Consider the following 24,649-nt stretch of genomic DNA (forward strand, 5'->3'; position numbering starts at 1 on the left):
CTCTTGGCATTCTCTTGATGAGCTTCAAGAGGTAGTCACCGGAAATGGTTTTCACTTCACAGGTGTGCCCTGTCAGGTTTAATAAGTGGGATTTCTTGCCTTATAAATGGGGTTGGGACCATCAGTTGTGTTGTGCAGAAGTCTGGTGGATACACAGCTAATAGTCCTACTGAATAGACTCTTAGAATTTGTATTATGGCAAGAAAAAAGCAGCTAAGTAAAGAAAAACAAGTCGCCATCATTACTTTAAGAAATAAAGGTCAGTCAGTGCAAAAACTTGGGAGAACTTTGAAAGTGTCCCCAAGTGCAGTTGCAAAAACCATCAAGCGCTACAAAGAAACTGGCTCACATGAGGACCGCCCCAGGAAAGGAAGACCAAGAGTCACCTCTCCTTCTGAGGATAAGTTTATCCGAGTCACCAGCTTCAGAAATCGCAGGTTAACAGCAGCTCAGATTAGAGACCAGGTCAATGCCGCACAGAGTTCTAGCAGCAGACACATCTCTTCAACAACTGTTAAGAGGAGACTTTGTGCAGCAGGCCTTCATGGTAAAATAGCTGCTAGGAAACCACTGCTAAGGACAGGCAACAAGCAGAAGAGACTAGTTTGGGCTAAAGAACACAAGGAATGGACATTAGACCAGTGGAAATCTGTGCTTTGGTTTGATGAGTCCAAATTTGAGATCTTTGGTTCCAACCACTGTGTCTTTGTGCGACGCAGAAAAGGTGAACAGATGGACTCTACATGCCTGGTTCCCACCGTGAAGCATGGAGGAGGAGGTGTGATGGTGTGGGGGTGCTTTGCTGGTGACACTGTTGGGGATTTATTCAAAATTGAAGGCATACTGAACTAGCATGGCTACCACAGCATCTTGCAGCGGCATGCTATTCCATCCGGTTTGCGTTTAGTTGGGCCATCATTTATTTTTCAACAGGACAATGACCCCAAACACACCTCCAGGCTGTGTAAGGGCTATTTGACCAAGAAAGAGAGTGATGGGGGGCTACGCCAGATGACCTGGCCTCCACAGTCACCAGACCTGAACCCAATCGAGATGGTTTGGGGTGAGCTGGACCGCAGAGTGAAGGCAAAAGGGCCAACAAGTGCTAAGCACCTCTGAGAACTTCTTCAAGATTGTTGGAAGACCATTTCCGGTGACTACCTCTTGAAGCTCATCAAGAGAATGTCAAGAGTGTGCAAAGCAGTCATCAAAGCAAAAGGTGGCTACTTTGAAGAACCTAGAATATAAGACATATGTTCAGTTGTTTCACACTTTTTTGTTAAGTATATAATTCCACATGTGTTAATTCATAGTTTTGATGACTTCAGTGTGAATGTACAATTTTCATAGTCATGAAAATACAGAAAAATCATTAAATGAGAAGTTGTGTCCAAACTTTTGGCCTGTACTGTATAATATATATAGCTGACACTTTTTATATGGAAAGCTACCTTTTTTTCTGCCCACTTTTTTCTTCTTCCATGCCATTGACTATAAATGGTTGTTGATATGAAAATTAGTGAAAAAATGCAGATGATGCAAAGTAAAGTATGTTACTGTGTATTCAGGTATGATATAGAAAATTCTCAAATATTCATTATTACATCAATTAGATGATCAGTTTAACAATTTAGGTTCCTTGTATCTCGCTATATTTCCAAAATTAAGGATTTTTGCAATGAGGCAAATCATTGGGACTCATTTCCCAAAACTCTGTACTGTAGCTGATCTTGTCTCTTTTGCTAACTAATAAGTCTTCAGCTTTTATTTTTTAAACTTTCTTGGAAAACTCAAATCTGTACAGTTTTTGTTAGTCAAATTTGGTATTGTATATGAAATCTTTTATGCTCAGATGGAGTTTAATAAAGTTAAAATTATGTTTGAAACCCCTGAAAGCTGTGATCAAACTTTATTGGTATTACTGGTGTAAAGAGTTTGCTGTTTTTCAATTGTAAGAAGTGATTTCTTTGAGATTATTAATATATTGTAATGTGTCTTTCTAGTGTACTGCAAATCCTTGCTTTCCTCGTGTTCGTTGTGTAAACACATCTCCTGGGTTCCATTGTGATCCCTGTCCTCTTGGTTATATAGGGAAAAGAGTTGAAGGAATTGGTTTGGAGTTTGCTAAAGCAAATAAGCAGGTATTTTTTATTGTTTTATTTTTTTTTAATTAGCACTGTCTTATATTTTAGATAACATGTTTGAAGTTTTCGTGAAACAGATGTTGAAAAAATTACATTTTGCAATGATATGAATATCCTTTGTCCATAGAATAAATTTACATTATGAGCAGATGTGATTTTTGTATTAAGCTTGAATTGTTTTTATACAATTCTAGCATTAGAAATGTATTGAAGCCTGTTGTGTTTGTTTCAGATACTGTTCTTTTAATAAAAAGGGAAGTGAGTAGAACATTTTAAAGCTACTAGTACAATCTCCAATAGTTTAATCAATAATTAATGTCCAAAATGTAACTTGTTTGCACTAATCTAAATATCTATATTTTAGGAATATGGATGTCCACAAAATGGATGTAGTAGGAGAATAAAAAATGCATGAATGGGCACCTTGGCAGTCGCTCTGCTAAAACTATTCCGATATTATAGGCCTTGTATAAGGTGCTTGTGTAAGCGTGGTAAATAAGGACTGTCATGTTCCTGCCCCTGGAGGCAACAATCGTGTAAAGTGAATAGTGTCACACGTTTTTGTACATGTTTTGTGATATGTGAAGTGTGAACTATGTCATGCGGTTTTATGAATGTAATGTGTGATAATTCATAGTGTTTTAGGTAATGATGCTGCTGTAGATGGAACTTTAAAGTTAATGCCTAGTGTGAGTAAAGTACGCTCCAGCATCAGTATAGGGTAAGCATAGGATAATACATAGTTTAGTGTATTGTAGATGCATTAGGGCAAGGTACAGTTAATGTTCGGAACTAGCCCAAATTGGGAGAGAAATAGGCCAAGTAAAAAGGGAACTACTTCCTGTTTTAGTGAGTAGGAGAGTTTGTTTGCTAAGTGACAAGGTGAAGTTAAAGCTGCAGTGGGCTGATAGCAGAAGCAAGTACAAAATGTTCTGTGGGGTATAATGTCTGACAAGACTCCATGTGGACATTCCTGCAATGCTTGGAGTCTATGGCTAGATAAAGGTGCTATGGAGAGCACCTTAACCCCTTCTGTACAGAAGAAGATGGACGTTTCAACCGCATGAGGGAAAGGTAACGGATCTCAGATATACTGCAGGACTGAACGGTAAATTCTGGGGCTGACTGATTCAGTGGATGTAGGGATAATTCAGGAAGAACGGAAAGTCAAGTGGGAAATGTATTGAATTACTGAAGCAAGAAACGGAGGATGCCGTGCCCAATATTGTGTGATACAATCTGATGTACTTGAACTGTTCAGTAAACTTTTATGTGTTGATATGAACCGGGTGTCTCTTGAGTTGTGTGCGACTGTTCCTGAATATGGAGAATTGAAGATAGTGGAGGCATGCACCCTACACGAGACAGCACACTGGGACTTGGACATGATTTCCCTGTAAACTGCCAGGGCGTTATGGAACGACAGCTTGACCACGCCAACCACAGTCTGGCATCTTACACTTGTTCGATTTAGTTAACATGTTTGAAAGTTTTGGCTGCTTTATTTTTCAATAAATGTTTTGGGGACATGATTTTGTGCCAGTTACTAATATATATGATGCAGGTTCTGCTCTTTTGAGAAGTGCCATTTGCTTGTTAGTGCAGCCTTCCTCACAGCCAATTTTGACCGTATTGACAAACCCCCATTTTTCAAATCTGACATGTCTCTATCTGTGGTAAAATTCTGGAATGTGTCAACATACAGTACTGTGCAAAAGGTTAGGCAGGTGTGGAAAAAATGCAGAAAACCGCTGAAAAGAAACAAATGCTTTAAAAAATTGAAATGTTAGTCTGGGAGGTTGTTCTATATTCTATATTTTGTACAACTAACCACAGATTCTCTGTGGATGTAGGCTTGTGTAAATATGCCTATTTCTTTATGTAATCCCAGACAAACTCAATGACGTTGAGATAAGGGCTCTTTGGGTGCCATATCATCTCTTCCAGGATTCCTGGTTCTTCTTTGAGCTGAAGATAGCTCATAATGACACTGGTTGTATGTTTGGGATCATCGTCCTGCTGCAAAATAAATTTGGAGCCAATCAAATAACTCTCTGATGGTATTGTATGTTGAATTAGCTTCTCTAAAACATGGTGCTATCATATAGTTGGTCAAAAATTGCTGTTTAGGCACACAACAGGGCTTGGAAAGGAAAGCGCACTATTTAATCTTTTGTGCACAAATTTGACAGGAATAGATTGCGGATGCTATATTGCAGTTGAAAACATCCTGAAGTGACAAAATAGCAAAAGCTCACCACAAATTACCCCATTTAAAATTTAACCCCCTCAAGGAATTGGTTTCAGAGAAAGAAAATAAAGCTGCTGGAATGGCCCAGCCAATCACCTGACCCGAATCCAACAGAAAATTTATAGAAGGAACTAAAGCTCAGAGTTCATAGAAGGCGTCCACGGAACCTTTAGGATTTGAAAAATGGTTGTGTGGAAGAATGGGCCAAAATCATGCCTGAGCAATGCATGCTTCTAGTTTCTCCATACAGGAGGCGTCTTGAAGCTGTCATCACCAACAAAGGCTTTTGTATGAAGTATTAGATACATTTCAGTAAGCATGTTCAATACTTTTTCCCTGTGTCATTTCTCATTGTGAAGAATATTGAAGCTGTAATCCCATGTCAATCATTGTGCCCAGTTTGGAGGGGGATTATAGAGATCTTCAATGTACAGTGTAATTGGACACTTCTGTAGCAAGAAGAAGGGAGGGGGCTGAGAAACACAGTGAGTGACAAATACCTCACAGCAGCTGAGAGCAGCACAGAAAGACCCCCTGTGGACCCCAAGCCACACGGTCTTTTGTGTCAGACAATTATAATTCAACACAGAGTTATGGGAATACTATCTGTCCCAGTTATTCATAACCTAGATTTTCGAGATCCCAAGAGAATGCGGAATATCATCCAGGCTTTCAGCACAGTCCAGCACGTAGGGAAAGTAAGATACATGGCACAGCCTTGTGGGAGCCCCTAGAGCCCCTGTGCTTGGTATCTACGTGTAGCAGGGGCCTGGCTGGATCCGATGACACCAGAACCGGCTCCCTAGGACCATCCATTAAGGAAGTATAGCCCATTTTAGTTTTTGGAGTTTGTAGCTGGCCCAATATAATCCCCGTTAACAGACCAGGGACTTATATCTAATAGAAACTGGTGGCAGCTCTACCAGGCCGACAAGGTTCTGCTTCACTGGAGCTAGTGAAGGGGCCTCTGAGCCTGTCAGGGGTGTGAGTGAGAGTGGCGCCACATCAGTGACTGAGTGGGCCACCTCTTCTCACTCCCGTTACCTTCCTGTACCCATGTAGACAGGGGGTGTCTGTGTAGAACTGTACCAATCTGACCTTGCGCATCTCTGAGGGGTGTGGAACGTCACATTGGTGCAAAGGGCAGATCCATATCACATAATCCGACATCTGACATAATTGTGATGTTAGGCGGGTGGCAAGGTGTGGATTAATCACAAGTGGTGGCAGCGGTGGGATTCTGCGGGATCTCTCTGGTGCCATTCTTCACATTGGTGGCAAGCGGTGTGGAATCGAGATAGTAGTGTGTGTGAGTGTGGAACGCATGCTCACAGACACTAAAGACTGCCAGTAGTAGCTTTTGCTGCTGGAGTCTTAAGATCAGCTCAGCACTAGACAATCCAACTGCAAATACTGTAAGGTGTGTGGGTGCATCCGGTTGCAGTTCTTTGTCAGTGACCATAGAGTGCAAGGCTGGCCAGTGGCACCAGGGGCAGAACCAAGGAGATGGCCAATGCTATGCATGGTGTTGAGGAGGTGGAAGACTATGTCACTCTAAGAGAAGGGGAGTCCAACCCAGGCTCCCCAGAGAGATAGTCGCCAGCGGTCGGTCAAGCAGTGGGCCACCCACCAGCTGCCCATTCCCCCAGCCGGGCAGACTTGGATGACCTTGTGTAAGCTGCCTTTGCCAGTCTCATGGCTGGGGACAAGGCCATCTATGAGGCCCTCACAGCCGCAGTGGAATGTCGCGGGGCAGCTGCCGCAGCTGGACATCAGCAAGAGTGCGAGCACCAGGAAAAAGTACTCCAGCTCCAGCCAGTCCCGAGCCCCCTGAGATCCAAGTCCCAAAGCTACGGGCAGAGGACTTCCACCTGCTGGACAAAGGAAGGGACCTTGACACTTTCTTGCTGGCATTTGCAAAAAACCTGCCGTCAGTACCATCTGTCTGAAGACCAGTGGGTTCGGTTCTTAACCCTTCGCCTTAGGAGTAAGGTCCTGGAAATCTTTGGGTACCTGGCCAGTGAGACCACCCTGAGCTTTGAGGATTTCAAGCAGGCTCTGGTCCGGCAGTAAAACTTGACCCCTGAGTCGTATCGGAAAAAGCTCCGGAGTATGCAGCGGGGTCCTGCTGACAGCTGGGTGGATCACATGCGGGCCCTACTGAGAGCAGTTGATCAATGGATCCTGGGACTGGAGCTCACCACTGTCCAGCAGCTGAATGAGCTCATCGTGACTGAGCAGTTTCTGTGGAACTGCCTGGAGGACCTCCAACAGTACCTCCATGACCGGAAGCCGAAGGGGGCCTCTGCAACAGCGACACTTGCTGAAGAGTACTTCAACAGCAGGACTCCAGAGGCCAAGAAACTTGCCAGCTGGAGAGGGAATAAGATGAATGCAGTGCCTGCTGTCCCTGCTCCCAGGCCCAAGGGGGCAATTACCCATGCTTTCCTCTCCACACCGGTAGGGTAACCCCGACTGGAGTCTTCACATTTCCCTAAATTAGGTGCTGACAGCACTGAAGTGGCATTAATTTCAGTAGAGTAGAACTAGTATAATGGGGACCGACACTTCTTCCACTACAGCCAACCCAGCAGATGGAGACCCAATCAGGAGTCTCCACATTTCAAAAAATTAGTGGCAGACACCACCAAAGTTGCATCAATTTCACTAGAGTATAAATAGTATAATTAGGACCGACACCTCTTCCACTACAGCCAACTCAGCAGATGGAGCCCCAACCAGGAGTCTTCACACTTCCAAAAATTAGTGTTAATATCTGCAGCAACAGCAGGCACAGAAGCTACGACAACAATATCAAAGACTGCAATTACGCAAGATTAATGCAGCACACTAAAAACTACAACATTGCCTAGTCTGTACAGTCTGCGATTGGGGTGCAAAAGTCCTTGGAGATCCATGACTTGTTCATCTTGATGAAAGTTAGGCGGTCTACACTTTCAGGGGCCACTGGCTGTGCTTATCCGTCAGGACACCACCAGCAGCACCGAAGACACGTTCTGAGAGAACACTGGCTGCCGGGCGTGATAAAACCTCCAGGGCATGACAGGCGAGCTCAGGCCACTCATCCATTTTTGAATGTAAAAGGGTCCAAACCCTCCCTGATGGTATTGATGTTGAGCTCTAGATATTCCTGCACCATCCTCTCCAGTCGTTCGCCACTTGTCAGACTTGTACTCTGTTGTGCTGGTGCACAATCTGGTGTTAAAAAAATGTGTGAAAGGACTCCCAGAAATTTCTTATGCCACTTACACTGCTGCAGCTAATGTTTTGGCGTTGACAAATTGACGTGCCGAAGGTTGAAAGTCTAGAGCTGCGATGAACATTGTATGCCTCACTGCTGTTTTGGGGAAAACCTCTTTTAAAGTTGTGTAAAACTGTGTTTTGAAACTCCAGCATTCGCGGGTACCTTTCCAGGGCAGGAAGCATCTGTCAAAATTTACTTTTAAAATGTGGATCTAACAGAGTCACAACCCAGTTGTCAGAACTATTTTGAATCCAAACTATATGGGGATCATGTGCAACAAGAAGGCACTAATATGTCGGGCTCTTCCATGAGGTCCAAGCCCATGCTGTGTTGGTGACTGGGAAACACTGATGCTTGTTTCCTCCGTCCCCTCCCAAAAAACCACGAACAACAGAGAGGGGATGATTATCCTCTTCATCGCTGTAATCCACCCTCCCTTGGCACCCACCTCTGTGACAACAGTCTGGAACTTGGAGACATTCTTATCCCTTCCGCATTCTCCTCTTCCTCTGGGACCACCACCTACTCCAGCAGGCTATTAAAAGTCTGCTCCAGCATGTAGATGACCGGAATAGTGATGCTGATGATGGTGTCGTCAGTGCTAACAATCCTAGTAGCCATTTCGAAACTGCACAGAAGGGTGCATAGGTCCTTAATCTGTGCCCACTCTGTAAATGTCATATGCCCTATGTCCATACTGCCCAGGCCATATGTCATGACATACTGCGTCAGGGCTCATTGCTGCTGCCACAGTCGCTGCAACATGTGCAGAGTGGAATTCCACAGTGTTGGCACATCACATATCAAACTATTAACTGGCATAGAAAAAGACCTCTGTATCGATGCAAGTCGATGACCTGAAGGGTGCGAATGGCAAAATTGAGCACACAGCTTCCGTGCTTTTTGCAGCAGCTCATCCAGGCCAGGATAGTGGCGGTCAAATCGCTGTACCACCAGGTTGAGGACGTGAGCCATGCAAGGCATGTGTGTGAGCTTGCCTTGGCGTAGGGCCGCCACCATGTTCATACCGTTATTCCACACAGCCTTCCCTGGATCTAGGTTTACTGGAGACAGCCATTGCTCAAACTCGGCCTGGAGAGCTGTCCACAACTCTTCTGTTGTATGACTGGGATCTCCAAGGCATATTGATATTAACACTGCCTGATTGCGGTGAGCCCTGACTGCATAGTATGGAGGTGGTGGGGATTTTATCTGCACTGTTGGAATGTGTCTCATTAAGGCAGAGGTTGAGTGTGCAGGTGGAGGCCTTAGAGAAGGTGGAGGAGGCAGAAGCAGTGGAGGAAGTGTGAAATACAAGTACAACTGCAAGCCCTGGGGATTCCAAGACTTGTGGAGCAGCCTCTTTCCCACCTGACCCCTCCAGCCACCAGAGTCACCCAGTGCCCAGTCAGCGAGATGTAACAACCCCGGCAATGCTTACTCTTCCAGGTGTCCAGGTGTCTGTGATGAAATGCACCCTGGCAGACATAGATGTAGTCAAGGAATGGGTGATGTTGTCTGCGACATGCTGGTGTAGCGCAGGCACAACTGTCTTAGAGAAGTAATAGCGCCTGGGCAACTGGTACTGGGGGATTGCAAAGGCCATCAGCTTTCAGAGACCGTCTGTATCTACCAGGCGGAAAAGAAACATTTCCGTGGCCAACAGATTGTAGACGGTGAAGTTCAACCTCTTAGCTTTGTCATGTGTAGGAGGAAATAATCTTTTACGTGACCAAAACTGCGGGACCGAGGGCTGGGGCTGGCTGCAGTGCTGAGAGAGGATAGAGTATGGTGAACCGGATAAACTGCTGGACCGTGAGTGAGGTGCAAGCGGAGATGTTATGGTGGATTGATGAAGTTGTGGTGTGCTCTTTCTCTGAGCTCGGTCAAAAACAGTAGGCATGTCCTCTTCCATTACAGCATATGGGCTTTCACTCAGCCTGACTGGAGCGGGTAAAAAATTGGAGGTTCTGCGGTCTAAGACCTGCGTGACAATACTTGGCACGGTAACAGAGGAGAATGAAGAAGCAGCAGATGCAGTTTATGGGGCGGCTGATGGTTGTTGAGGTCCACTGGTCTGCATTTTATCACTGTGAAATTGCCAGAGTAAGGCTGTGTGCCCACAATGCATTTTTTAAGCATCTCCGCAGCGGCAAAAACGCTGCAGAAACGCTTAAAAAACGCATGGTAGAAGGCCTGCCATGTTCCCCAATGATAATCCGCATGTGCTGTGCACATGCTGCGGAAATTTCCGCTGCGGATTATCATTGAGGAAAAAAACGCAGCACTACCAATTATTTTGCGGAAGGACCTGCGCTGACGTCATAGTCATGTGACGGGTCACGCGATGCTGACATCGGCAGGTCCTTCAGTGTTCCGCGATCTGCCAGCAGCCAGGACGGTGAAGCAAGACTGCGGGGGCCATCGGAAGGTAAGTATAGATTTATTTTTTTATTTTTAACCATTCTTTGGGGTCACACTATATAAATCCATGCCTTTTGCATGGATTTATATTGTGTGACCAAGTTGACAAGCACTTTCCAAGTGATGCTAAAATCGCTTGGAAAGCGCTTGGCAACTAGCATGCGGAAATGCATGTGAAGAATGCTTCACATCCGCATGTCCCTGGCAAGAAAAAGGCATGTACAATCCGCATGCATTTTTTCTGCCAGGGGAGATGCAGAAACGCTCAGGAAAAATCCGGAGCATTTCTGCATCGTGGGCACACAGCCTAATGCATGTTGATTGAGCATGTGAAGGTTCATGCATTTAGTAGTCAAATTATTGCACTTTTTCCCTCTACTGAGTTTTTTTTTGCAAAGTTGGCAGATAATGTGAATTGGCTCATCCTTTGCGGTGTCAAAAAAGGCCCAGGCTTGGCAACCGTTGCTACCCTTGCGAGCTGCAGATCCATGACTGCTGCTGGCCACAGCCACAGTTGTGGCTAAGGATGCAGTGCTCCTTGTGCTTGCATCACTCGCTGTCTGCGCCGTAGGGTGCAAGGTAACCTCCTCATCTTCCTCCTCCTACACCTCCCCAGATGACCTACTTAGCTGCATGCCTCTGGGTTCACACCAAGTGGGATCTACGATGTCATCATCATCCTCTGTGTTATCCCATTCCTCGCCCTGAGAGCACAGTACAGTCCGCATGAACCTCAGGTATCTGAGTCTCATCAGGATCACCTCTACTCTCTTGGGTTAACGTCTTGTGAAGAGAGTCAGGATGCTGCCCAGACCCTACTTCGTCCTGCCATGGATCCAACCTAAAAAAAAACTTTGGCATTGGTGGAGATGCTTTCTTCCTCTTGACTCTGTGAATCTTTGGAGTACACTTCTGATGCCCATGGCATAGAATGTGTGAAGAGCTCTGCAGACTCACCCATCTGTGGTTCCCTACAGTCAGTTGAGTGGTTGGAGAGTTGTGACACAGGGGGAAAGCAAGGGTGGTTGGGATGCCACCTCTGTGGACTGTACTGTGTGTGATGTTGCGGCCACTTGATGCAGTGCTTGCAATCCACTGGAGCACATGCTTTTTCTGGCCCTACAAGGCATACTGCTGTGTGGCTGCCAAAGAAAGAGAGTAGAGTAGCCTGACCAGTAACAGAAGTTTTCCATTGTGTTTGGATAAGACGTGACGGTGTTAGTTTACTATAGTGCTTTCACTAACATTACTACCTACCCAACGTATACCTTGAACACCAAACCTATTCCCATTTCCACCACAATCATGTGTCCAATCACAAATTCGAATGTGCCATATTCATGCCGAATTTGAAATTGGCGATCGTTTTTCGAACACATTTGCTCATCTCTAAATATAACTACTTTCAGAAAGTAAAGACCAACTTTTATTTTATCAGCTTGTTCTTTTCACAAAATGGTAGTTTACTTTTAGATGTTGAATAGTACTGTAGATTCAGAACAAATAACAAATTTCGAAAGTATAACCTTTGCAAAATTGTATAATAGAACATAGAACACCGTTAAAACCAATGGCAGGCAAACAAAAACACATAGAAACACATAGAAAACACCTTCAAAGGTGTCCAAAAGCTGACAAACTGATTAGAAGACACAACTAACACATGGAAAAGTGACAAGTACATATAGTCATGCGAAAAGAAAAGAGGTGAAGGAGTAAAAGGAGGAGGATACACAGATATAGGCATGTCATGCCCTTCTAAAATCAAGAAAGGCTGGAGTAAATATCTAAAATCAGCCTACCAACACCCAGACGTCGTGACAAGAAAATTAAAAAAAGAAATATCTTTAGGTAGAATGGCGGTTCCGTTCAGAAGACTTTCCTTACAAGACGTAGTGGTATCCCCGTTGTGAGTTGTGCCAAAAACGGAACCCAATACATTCGGACTATTCCACCATTTGTCATATCCAAGGGGCAGGTCAGTAAACGACAACATCAACGCGGAACCAAGTACAGTAGTATATACTGTACATCCTTTGACAAGGCAATCAGGCAGATCAAGAAGTTGGGAAGGGGCACCCTAATGGCCAAAACAGACATTGAGGGGGTGTTCCGGTTACTTACTACCTGTGCCTCCGAATAGTGTCTGCCTATTGGGCTGCTTCTGGGAAGGAGCATACTATATAGATCGCTGTTTGCCCATGGGGTGCTCCATATCCTGCTCACTATTTGAGGCATTTAGTTGCTTTCTCGAATGGGTCGTCATGGACGTTTCTAAGGGGGCACATATTATCCATTACCTCGATGACTTCTTATGCCTGGGCCCAAAAGATTCGCCACAGTGTGAATACACGCGGTAGTCCACCTGTGAGAAGGAGAGAGCTGGAGGGAGAGCGGACACCACAGAGCCGAGGGGTTAGATGGAGAACGGAAGAAGGAAATAGGGCGAGGGAGGTAAGGGAGTACGGTGGAAGGCCGACCTGAGCTCCCCCATGTTCCTGCTGGGCGGGGAACAGCCCTGTGAAGAAAAGCCACTTGCGCATCCCTTTGAGGTTACGGGCACGAGCGGGTGTGGCGCCCCTGAGGGTTCGACTGCCACAGGGATGCTGCACTTCTTTAATGGAGTGTAGCATTCCTCCTCTGAGGTAAGACCGGTGTGATAGTCGTGACCCAACCTTTGCATCCAACACCACATTTCTCCACCAGAGGGAGCTAGTATGCACTAGGTGCCGCTCCCCTGGTTACAGGGAGACTGGGGAACCAAGAGTTAGGGGAGCCAGTTAGTGGGTGAGGGTGGAGGACCTACAAGTTAGTTACACTTTAAATTTTATATTTAATACAAAGCCATCTTTGGTCTTGGTCTTTGGGCTAGTTTTTGGCTAGTCTTTTGCTACACTGTGTTCCAAATTATTATGCAAAAAGTGTTTAGGAGTGATAAGGTAAGAATTTTTTGTTTGTCAGTTAAACTCATTGATGGTGATGTGTGTCAGGGCTCTTTATATCACTGTAAGCAATTGCAGACACCTGTGCTAATTAGTTTGGCAGGTGTGTCCAATAAAAGGCAAGACTACTTAAGAAGGCTGTCCCACATTATTAAGCAGCCTACATTTTCTGCCAAAATGGGAAAGGAAAAGGATGTGTCGGCTGCTGAGAAGCAACAAATTGTGGAGTGTTTAGGTCAAGGCATGACTACAATCAACATTGCCAAGACACTTCATCCTGATCATCGCACAATCAAGCACTGTCAACGCGAAACGCGCGTTGGGAAGTTGTTTTAGCACCCTTTCATCCCACTGGGGGGTCTCCTATCCTTGGGTAAGTGTCCACTACTGGTTTCACTTTTGTTCCAATTCAGCACAATTTTTCAGGAGGGCTATCATTCAGTGTTCCCTCTGATTGGCTTTTGATTAGCTATGGGGTGTTTTAGCAGCATTTTCTGCTCCCTTTCATCTAATGTTACCTCCTAATAGTCTTTCTGCTAGGTGGTTAATGTGCTGATATGTGGCTTTTGTATACTTGTTAACTTCATTACCTTCCACTTTACTGCTTGGAGTGGTTATCCATTTGGGGTGTCTGCTTCTGTCCTGTACACATTGTAGATGTTTTATTGACTCTATGTGAAATTTTTACAATTTATATATTTATTTAATAAAGAATTTTCGTATTTGCATTTAAAAGCTCTTGTTGTCTCCTGTTATTATATCTATCTTATATATATCTGTCCCGGCACGTTCTTACCTATTGGTATTGACTGGCCTTCAGCAACCATGAATTTGGGTTTTGTGTTTCTAACAATCAAGAAGTATGTAGCTGATTCACAGTACACATGTGTGCGTGCTGATAAGGGAAAATTGAGGACTCTTTCCTACAGGCAATTACGTCAGGTTAAAAGAGCAGCGGCAAAAAAGCCTTGTCACAGCAGCAGACAAGTTTTTGAAGCTGCTGGTGCCTCCAACGTCCCCCGAACAACAAGATGCAGGGTCCTTCAGAGGTTTGCAGCTGTGCGTAAGCCATCCTGTTGACCTCCTCTATCCACTGCACCCAAGCAGAAACGGCTCCAGTGGGCCAAACAATACATGAAGACTGACTTCAAAACTGTTTTGCTCACCGATGAGTGCCGTGCAACGCTCGATGGTCCAGATGGATGGAGTGGAGGATGGCTGGTTGATGGACACCCCATGCAAACACGGCTACGGCGCCAACAAGGAGGAGGTGGAGTAATGTTTTGGGCTGGAATCATGGGGAGAGAGATTGTCGGCCCCTTTAGGATCCCTGAAGGGGTAAAGATGAACTCCATAATGTATGTTGAGTTTCTCAAACAGCACTTTCTGCCATGGTTCAAGAAGAAGAACCGTGCATTCCGCAGCAAGATTATTTTCATGCATGATAATGCACCATTTCATGCTGCACATAACACATCTGCATCTCTGGCTGCTATGGGCATAAAAGGGGACAAAGTTATGGTGTGGCCCCCATGTTCCCCTGACCTCAACCCCATTGAGAACCTCTGGAGCATCATCAAAAGGAGTGTCTATGATGGCGGGAGGCAGTACACATCTAAGCAACAGCTCTGGGAGGGTATTCTGTCCTCATGCAAAACAATTGAAGTAGAAACCGTCCAAAACCTGACAAATTCAATGGACGAGAGAGTTCAGAAGCTCCTTTCGTACAAGGGGTCCTATGTGCAAATGTAACATCACCTAGAATAAAGTTTTGAGTTGAAAACTGTTTGATTTCAGTTTGTAATAACCTGCTAATGCTTATAATTTCAAAAATGACCATTTTTTTGTTCTTTATTAAAATGAAAAGGTTGAAAACTCTGCTGTGCATAATAATTTGGAACATGCATTTTGAGTGCAGTTTGAGTGTTTTATTTTTTTAAAAAATATATTGTTATCATAGGCAGTTTGTACAAAAACCTTTCAATTGTACTCTAATAGTTATTTGACTGGAAAATTACAATGACTGCAATTCATATAGGTAATTTTGGAAAATCTGAGAAAATATTATTTGCATAATAATTTGGAACACAGTGTAGTCTTTCGGCTGTTCTGTGTGCTGTCAAATACTGTGTGTAATGTGACTTCCCTCCCGGAGTGCAGATCCTGTGTGGGCCTGCACCGGCAAGGGACACAGCCCTCGTACCCTGGCCTTGGGACGAGAGGCGGGTTGCAGACGAGGAATGTCTCAACCCGGCCAATGACTAGGACCAAGAAGGCCCGGAGCTTAAGAGTGTGGCTCCACAGCAAATGGATCCCAGGCAGGATGCAGACGGAGTGGTGTACGCCACCTGTCCTCGCCATGCTGATATATTCAGAGGGACTCCGGCTGCTAGAGGGGTACTGGCCCCCGACACCAGACCTTACTACTCCATGTCCTAGTCGGGAAAGCCCGGTAGGCCCAGAGGATCCCACTGGGTATCGGACGGAGCGGAGCTGCCACCCGTGCCCTTGTTCTGAGAGGAGCTCAGAGGGAGGCACGGCCTATTCGCACACACACGGACAGGAAAGGATTCGGTCTGTAGTTCAGGAACACTCTGCAGTAGGGTCCCGACTGAATGCTGGACTCACTCGGAGGTTGTCGGACCCCCGTCCCTGGTGACCGCAGGACTCCGCGGGGAGCAGGGAGTCGCCTTCCTTCTGCCATCTCTAAAGTGAGTAAAGCCTTGGAAGTTCACCTCTATGGCCTCCGGACAGTTTATTCTGCGCCACACCGCGACACGCGGAGCCCGTATTCCTCTACTACTACCCCCCTCCATCCTGTCCCTCTGCCCTGAGGCCTTGCTCCGCCTGTGGGGAGTAGTAAGAACTTTAGCCGCCATAACATCATGCCTCAGCGGACCGCGGTGGCGCTGGTGGCCCTTCACCAGGTGCCACAGGTGGCGTAGTCGTTAATCAGCCACTCAACCCAGATAAGCCCACACCATCTCTTTTAATGTGACGGCCCTGAGCACGGGTCGGGTCCGGGCCACGGTTGCACCCCATGTCTTCATCACAGGACCCGACTCCGAGTCCCCCATCACCCAGGGTAAGCAAAAAGGGCTTCTTCGAGCATGAGGACGTCACACGGGCAGAGGGACTACGTTGGTGTGCGAAGCCGACATGGCCAGGCCGTTCCTGCCCGTGCGACCTCCGTGTCACCGGGTTTGTGCCAGAGCCGCGGTGGACCCTGATGGCCAGCCCCCCTCTCCCAATACTGGTGCCTGTCCGCTGGTGGGTCGAGACCCCCCGCGGTGGAGGCAGGTCTAATAATTTAAATTGGCTCTGTAATTTGAATGAGTACACTTTAAATCCTTTTACAAGGATCTATTGGAGGGCAAGTCTGGTGCCAGCAGCCGCGGTTATTCCAGCTCCAGTAGCGTCCACTAAAGCTGCTGCAGTTAAAAAACTTTTATAAGGATCGAGCTTGGCGATCCGCCGCAAGGCGTGCTACCGCCAGTCCCAGCCCCTTTTCCTTGGGGCCCCTCCCCGATGCTCTTGACTGAGTGTCCCGGGATCCGAAGCGTTTCCTTTGAAAAAATTAAGTGTCCAAAGCACAGCTGGGCTTCTCCGCTGACTAGCAGACACTGCTACTAGGCCCAAAGTATTGCCTGGGCTAGATGCAGTTAAAAATTTGTAATTAGATCTACAGGCGGTGTAGCTTGCTTATCAGCTGGGCTACTCCGGTGACTAGAAGACACTGCTACTAGGCCCAAAGTATTGCCTGGGCTAGATGCAGTTAAAAATTGTTATTTAATACAAAGGCGGTGTAGCTGGCTTCAGATGGGCTACTCCACTGACTACAAGACACTGCTACTAGCCCAAAAGGATTTCCTGGGTTAGATGCAGTAAAAAATTAGAATTAGATACTCAGGTGGTGTAGTTTCCTTCACAGGTGGGCTACTCCGCTGACTACCAGACACTGTTACTAGGCCCAAAATGATTTCCTGGGTTAGATGCAGTAAAAAATTAGAATTAGATACTCAGACTGTGTAGCTTCCTTCACAGGTGGGCTACTCCGCTGACTACGAGACACTGCTACTATGCCCAAAAGGATTTACTGGGTTAGATGCAGTAAAAAATTGTTATTAGATACACAGGTGGTGTAGCTTGCTTCAGATGAGCTACTCCACTGACTACCAGACACTGCTACTAGGCCCAAAAGGATTTCCTGGGTTAGATGCAGTAAAAAGTTAGAATCAGATACACAGGCGGTGTAGCTTCCTTCACAGGTGGGCTACTCCGCTGACTACCAAACACTGCTACTAGGCCCAAAAAGATTTCCTGGGTTAGATACAGTAAAAATTAGAATTAGATACACAGGCTGTGTAGCTTCCTTCACAGGTGGGCTACTCCGCTGACTACGAGACACTGCTACTAGGCCCAAAAAGATTTCCTGGGTTAGATGCAGTAAAAATTTAGAATTAGATACACAGGCGGTGTAGCTTCCTTCACAGGTGGGCTACTCCGTTGACTACGCGCTACTATGCCCAAAAGGATTTACTGGGTTAGATGCAGTAAAAAATTGTTATTAGATACACAGGTGGTGTAGCTTGCTTCAGATGGGCTACTCCACTGACTACCAGACACTGCTACTAGGCCCAAAAGGATTTCCTGGGTTAGATGCAGTAAAAAATTAGAATTAGATACACAGGCGGTGTAGCTTCCTTCACAGGTGGGCTACTCCGCTGACTACCAAACACTGCTACTAGGCCCAAAAAGATTTCCTGGGTTAGATGCAGTAAAAAATTAGAATTAGATACACAGGCGGTGTAGCTTCCTTCACAGGTGGGCTACTCCGCTGACTACCAGACACTGCTACTAGGCCCACAAAAATTTCCTGGGTTAGATGCAGTAAAAAATTAGAATTAGATACACAGGCGGTGTAGCTTCCTTCACAGGTGGGCTACTCCGCTGACTATGAGACACTGCTACTATGCCCAAAAGGATTTACTGGGTTAGATGCAGTAAAAAATTGTTATTAGATACACAGGTGGTGCAGCTTGCTTCAGATGAGCTACTCCACTGACTACCAGACACTGCTACAGGCCCAAAAGGATTGGCTGGCTTAGATGAAGTAAAAAATTGGTATTAGATACACAGGTGGTGTAGCTTGCAACACAGATAGGCTACTCCAATGACTAACAAACACTGCTACAAGCTGAGCTACATTTCGCCAAATGCTGTGAAAAACACTTGCACAGCACTGGCACAGACCTGCCTGGCAAAAAAGTGCTATGAACTGCTGTAACCTAGCCCTCAAAAGGGCTGCAATTAGAACTAGTCCCTACTCCCTAAACCTATCTTTCTATGTAACTGGAAATTCGCTCGCAATTCACACAGTTATACTGTATAGCGCCCACAGTGGCAGCGTCTAACACTCAGCTGCAGCAGTGAGAAAATGGTGTCGACGGGGAAAATGGCTGGGTCTTATAAGGCAAGGACATGTGACATACACAGCCAATGACACATGCCCTTGCTTGTGTGAAAAAAAAGCACTTCGCTGCGTGTGTGCGGTGCTGATAGGCTGACACACTGCACCGCCCCACTGTAAATGCGGGAAAGAAAAAAAAATGGAGATCGGCATTATTTCTGCAGAGATCCATCCCATGCCCCTCTCCCCGCCCACTCTACACTGAAACTGTGTATTAACATTGATTAACAGTATTACTGTGAAAAAATCCAGTTACGCTTTTGGTGCACGAACAGTTATCGAACATAACCTTGAACAGCCGAATTTTTTGCAAATCATTCGAGTTCATCGAACGGCTTGAACACCGCCCAAAACAGCTCGAATTTGAGATTGGCGAACAGTTTGAGTCGAACACCGCTCATCTCTAAATAGAACCATGCCTTTTCATTGCACTTATCATATATAATCAATATAATATAATAATATAATCAATATGAATACTATATATATAAATTATACTTTGCAAAGCCTTACATATTTACAGTGTACATAAATATACTTATTTATGTACACTGCTCAAAAAATAAAGGGAACACTTAAACAACAGAATATAACTCCAAGTAAATCAAACTTCTGTGAAATCAAACTGTCCACTTAGGAAGCAACACTGATTGACAATCAATTTCACATGCTGTTGTGCAAATGGACTAGACAATAGATGGAAATTATTGGCAATTATCAAGACATACTCAAAGGAGTGGTTCTGCAGGTGGGGACCACAGACCACATCTCAGTACCAATGCTTTCTGGCTGATGTTTTGGTCACTTTTAAATGTTGGTTGTGCTTTCACACTCGTGGTAGCATGAGACGGACTCTACAACCCACAGAAGTTGCTCAGGTAGTGCAGCTCATCCAGGATGGCACATCAATGCGAGCTGTGGCAAGAAGGTTTGCTGTGTCTGTCAGCGTAGTGTCCAGAGGCTGGAGGCGCTACCAGAAGACAGGCTAGTACACCAGGAGACATGGAGGGGGCCATAGGAGGGCAACAACCCAGCAGCAGGACCGCTACCTCCTCCTTTGTGCAAGGAGGAACAGGAGGAGCACTGCCAGAGCCCTGCAAAATGACCACCAGCAGACCACAAATGTGCATGTGTCTGAACAAACGGTTAGAAACCGACTCCATGAGGGTGGTATGAGGGCCCGACGTCCACAGATGGGGGTTGTGCTCACAGCCCAACACCGTGCAGAACGCTTGGCATTTGCCACAGAACACCAGGATTGGCAAAGTCACCACTGGTGCCCTGTGCTCTTCACAAATGAAAGCAGGTTCACACTGAGCACATGTGACAGATGTGACAGAGTCTGGAGATGCCGTGGAGAGCAATCTGCTGCCTGTAACATCTTTCAGCACAACCGTTTTGGCAGTGGGTCAGTAATGGTGTGGGGTGGCATTTCTTTGGAGGGCCACACAGCCCTCCATTTGCTCGCCAGAGGTAGCCTGACTGCCATTATGTACTGAGATGAGATCCTCAAACCCCTTGTGAGACCATATGCTGGTGCAGTTGGCCCTGGGTTCCTCCTAATGCAGGACAATGCCAGACCTCATGTGGCTGGAGTGTGTCAGAAGTTCCTGCGAGATGAAGGCATTGAAGCTATGGACTGGCCCACCCGTTCCCCAGACCTGAATCCGATTGATCACATCTGGGACATCATGTCTCGCTCTATCCACCAACGTCACGTTGCACCACAGACTGTCCAGGAGTTGGCGGATGCTTTAGTCCAGGTCTGGGATAAGATCCCACAGGAGACCATCCGCAACCTCATCAGGAGCATGCCCTGGCGTTGAAGGGAGGTCATACAGGCGCGTGGAGGCCACACACAATACTGAGCCTCATTTTGACTTGTTTTAAGGACATTACATCAAAGTTGGATCAGCCTGTAGTGTGTTTTCCACTTTAATTTTAGGGGTGACTCCAAATCCAGGCCTCCATTGGTTAATAAATTTGATTTCCATTGATGACTTTTGTGTGATTTTGTTGTCAGCACATTCAACTTTGTATAGGACAAAGCATTCAATGAGAATATTTCATTCATTCAGATCTAGGATGTGTTATTTGAGTGTTCCTTTTATTTTTTTGAGCAGTGAATATTTTTATATATGTAGGACTGTTTACCAGATGCGATTGCTCAAAGAATATATCACGATATTCTTATAAATAATGTAGCGATTTATTCTTGGATTGTCCATTAAAAATAATAATTGCAGTGGTTACATAAAAAAGGTGAAATAGTTACAAAGTGATTGGCCATTTTTTCATAATTAGCTTATTAGTTGACATTCACCCATATTTCCCTGGGATCCTGAATGGTAGGTTGCGTCTGTCTGTGTCCAGCACGTGTGTCAGGGACTACATGTCAGCTGCGTCCTCCAGTGTGTAGATCCTCTGTCTGGTGTCGAGTGAAGTCTAAGAGAGCCCCCCTTCCTGCAACTAGTAATATATGCCCCTCATAGCACCTGTTCTTCTACATATGGCACTAACTTACACTGAGCTAAAAATAGAAGAATAGCCTGAATGTCTTGTCAGCAAAACCCACCACATGCAATCTATGTGCTTCAGAATTGAGAATAAAAAATGAATATCCATAATTAATATTTAACAGTCCCCTTTCACTTCATTTCTTTTTTGGTATAAAAAAACAAACCTTGGTGTACTCATCTTCCCTGGGTCAGCGACTCTCTTCCACTGCTTCCAGTGTTTGACATTGGCTGCAGTGCCAACGTCATGTTGACAGTGTTGCATGAGTTCAGCTGTTCTAAGTGTGGCATATCGTCCACACTAGCAGAGCCGCTGAGCTCATTGATTGCAATGATTTGACATATTTTTGAAGGCACTTTTTGAACATTTTTTAGACAAAACCTCTTAAGTCAAATGTTGTCATGCTGGGTGATGAAAGGAACAAGTGTACAACAACAGGAAAGGGGGGGGTGGAGACCCCTAGGTAGATCTAATATCTACTAGCTGACTACTAGTACTCCAGGCCTGGACAGAGGAAAATAGAGCTATCACCGGCGACTCTCTGCAGACACTGAGAGTTTTTAAACTATCAAGCAAGGGTGTGTCAATTAGCAGCAGAAGGTGGAGGTAGCTGCTCAGTCCTAGAGGGAGAAGGATATCACTACACTACAGAGATAAAAGGATCAAGAAGGCGTCTACAAAGCCAAGCGCAGTGACCTTCTACAGCCGTATCCAGAACGACTGTCTGTCACAATTAATAGACCCGTGAAAAATGTTCCTTTAACCCCTTTACAACCCAAGGTGGTTTGCATGTTAATGACCAGGCCAATTTTTACAATTCTGACCACTGTCACTTTATGAGGTAATTAGTCTGGAATGCTTCAACGGATCCCCTTGATTCTGAGATTGTTTTTTCGTGACATATTGTACTTCATGATTGTGGTAAAATTTCTTCGATATCACTTGCGTTTATTTGTGAAAAAAATGGAAATTTGGCAAAAATTTTGAAAATTTTGCAATTTTCAAAGTTTTAATTTTTATGCCCTTAAATCAGAGAGATACAGTACAGACCAAAAGTTTGGACACACCTTCTCATTTAAAGATTTTTCTGTATTTTCATGACTATGGAAATAGTACATTCACACTGAAGGCATCAAAACTATGAATTAACACATGTGGAATTATATATTTAACAAAAAAGTGTGAAACAACTGAAAATATGTCTTATATTCTAGGTTCTTCAAAGTAGCCACCTTTTGCTTTGATGACTGCTTTGCACACTCTTGGCATTCTCTTGATGAGCTTCAAGAGGTAGTCACCGGAATTGGTCTTCACTTCACAGGTGTGCCCTGTCAGGTTTAATAAGTGGGATTTCTTGCCTTATAAATGGGGTTGGGACCATCAGTTGTGTTGTGCAGAAGTCAGGTGGATACACAGCTGATAGTCCTACTGAATAGACTGTTAGAATTTGTATTATGGCAAGAAAAAAGCAGCTAAGTAAAGAAAAACAAGTGGCTATCATTACTTTAAGAAATGAAGGTCAGTCACTCCGAAAAATTGGGCAAACTTTGAATGTGTCTCCAAGTGCAGTTGCAAAAACCATCAAGCGCTACAAAGAAACAGGCTCACATGAGGACCGCCCCAGGAAAGGAAGACCAAGAGTCACCTCTGCTTCTGAGGATAAGTTTATCCAAGTCACCAGCCTCAGAAATCGCAGGTTAACAGCAGCTCAGATTAGAGACCAGGTCAATGCCACACAGACTTCTAGCAGCAGACACATCTCTACAACAACTGTTAAGAGGAGACTTTGTGCAGAAGGTCTTCAAGGTAAAACAGCTGCTAGAAAACCACTGCTAAGGACAGGCAACAAGCAGAAGAGACTTGTTTGGGCTAAAGAACACAAGGAATGGACATTAGACCAGTGGAAATCTGTGCTTTGGTCTGATGAGTCCAAATTTGAGATCTTTGGTTCCAACCGCCGTGTCTTTGTGCGACGCAGAAAAGGTGAATGGATGGACTCTACATGCTTGGTTCCCACCGTGAAGCATGGAGGATGAGGTGTGATGGTGTGGGGGTGCTTTGCTGGTGACACTGTTGTGGATTTATTCAAAATTGAAGGCATACTGAACCAGCATGGCTACCACAGCATCTTGCACTGGCATGCTATTCCATCCGGTTTGCGTTTAGTTGGACCATCATTTATTTTTCAACAGGACAATGACCCCAAACACACCTCCAGGCTGTGGAAGGGCTATTTTACCAAGAAGGAGAGTGATGGAGTGCTACGCCAGATGACCTGGCCTCCACAGTCACCAGACCTGAACCCAATCGAGATGGTTTGGGGTGAGCTGGACCGCAGAGTGAAGGCAAAAGGGCCAACAAGTGCTAAGCATCTCTGGGAACTCCTTCAAGATTGTTGGAAGACCATTTCCGGTGACTACCTCTTGAAGCTCATCAAGAGAATGCCAAGAGTGTGCAAAGCAGTCATCAAAGCAAAAGGTGGCTACTTTGAAGAACCTAGAATATAAGACATATTTTCAGTTGTTTCACACTTTTTTGTTAAGTATATAATTCCACATAGTTTTGATGCCTTCAGTGTGAATGTACAATTTTCAAAGTCATAAAAATACAGAAAAATCTTTAAATGAGAAGGTGTGTCCAAACTTTTGGTCTATACTTTATGTCACACAAAAGAGTTAATAAATAACATTTCCCACATGTCTACTTTACATCAGCACAATTTTGGAGCCAAATTTTTTTTTTCTTAGGGAGCTATAAGGGTTAAAAGTTGACCAGCGATTTCTCATTTTTCCAACAAAATTTACAAAACCATTTTTTTAGGGACCACATCACATTTGAAGTCACTTTGAGAGGTCTTTATGACAGAAAATACCCAAAAGTGGCACCATTCTAAAAACTGCACCCCTCAAGGTGCTCAAAGTCACATTCAAGAACTTTATTAACCCTTCAGGTGCTTCACAGGAATTTTTGGAATGTGGAAGAAAAAAATGAACATTTAACTTTTTTCACAAAAATGTTACTTTAGACCCAATTTTTTTTATTTTCGCAGGGGTAACAGGAAAAAATGGGCCCCAAAATTTGTTGTGCAATTTCCCCTGGGCACGCAGATACCCCATATGTGGGGAAAAACCACTGTTTGGGCGCACGGCAGGGCTCGGAAGGGAAGGAGCGCCATTTGACTTTTTGATTGTAAAATTTGCTTGAATAATTAGCGGACGCCATGTTGCGTTTGGAGAGCCCCTGATGTGCCTAAACAGTGGAAACCCCCCACAAGTGACCCCATTTTGGAAACTAGACCCCCCCAAGGCACCTATATAGATGCATAGTGAGAACTTGGAACCCCTAGGTGCTTCACAAATTGATTCGTAAAAATGAAAAAGCATTTTTTTTTCCACTTTTTCATTTTTACAAATCAATTTGTGAAGCACCTGAGGGTTTCAAGTTCTCACTATGCATCTATATAGGTGCCTTGGGGGGTCTAGTTTCCAAAATGGGGTCACTTGTGGGGGCGCTCTACTGTTTAGGCACATCAGGGGCTCTCCAAGCGCAACATGGTGTCCGCTAACAAATTGAATGGAAAATCGGCTCAAATTGTTAGCGGACACCATGTTGCGTTTGGAGAGCCCCTGATGTGCC

At 45.1% G+C, this 24,649-nt stretch overlaps 1 protein-coding gene across 1 annotated transcript in view; it reads left to right on the forward strand.

Annotated features, from left to right (window-relative positions):
• The window catches only part of LOC141273238 (cartilage oligomeric matrix protein-like), a 1,071,601-nt gene that overhangs the window by 439,047 nt on the left and 607,905 nt on the right, over positions 1 to 24,649 (forward strand). The window contains exon 5 of the mRNA XM_073684814.1: positions 2,004 to 2,141. Within this exon, the coding sequence (XP_073540915.1) occupies positions 2,004 to 2,141 (138 nt within the window). The remainder of the gene's footprint in view (positions 1 to 2,003; positions 2,142 to 24,649) is intronic.

Source organism: Phyllobates terribilis, unplaced genomic scaffold (assembly GCF_046119375.1).
Source record: "Phyllobates terribilis strain yellow unplaced genomic scaffold, ASM4611937v1 Scaffold_1__5_contigs__length_1240528914, whole genome shotgun sequence".
Taxonomy (NCBI): Eukaryota; Metazoa; Chordata; class Amphibia; order Anura; family Dendrobatidae; genus Phyllobates; species Phyllobates terribilis.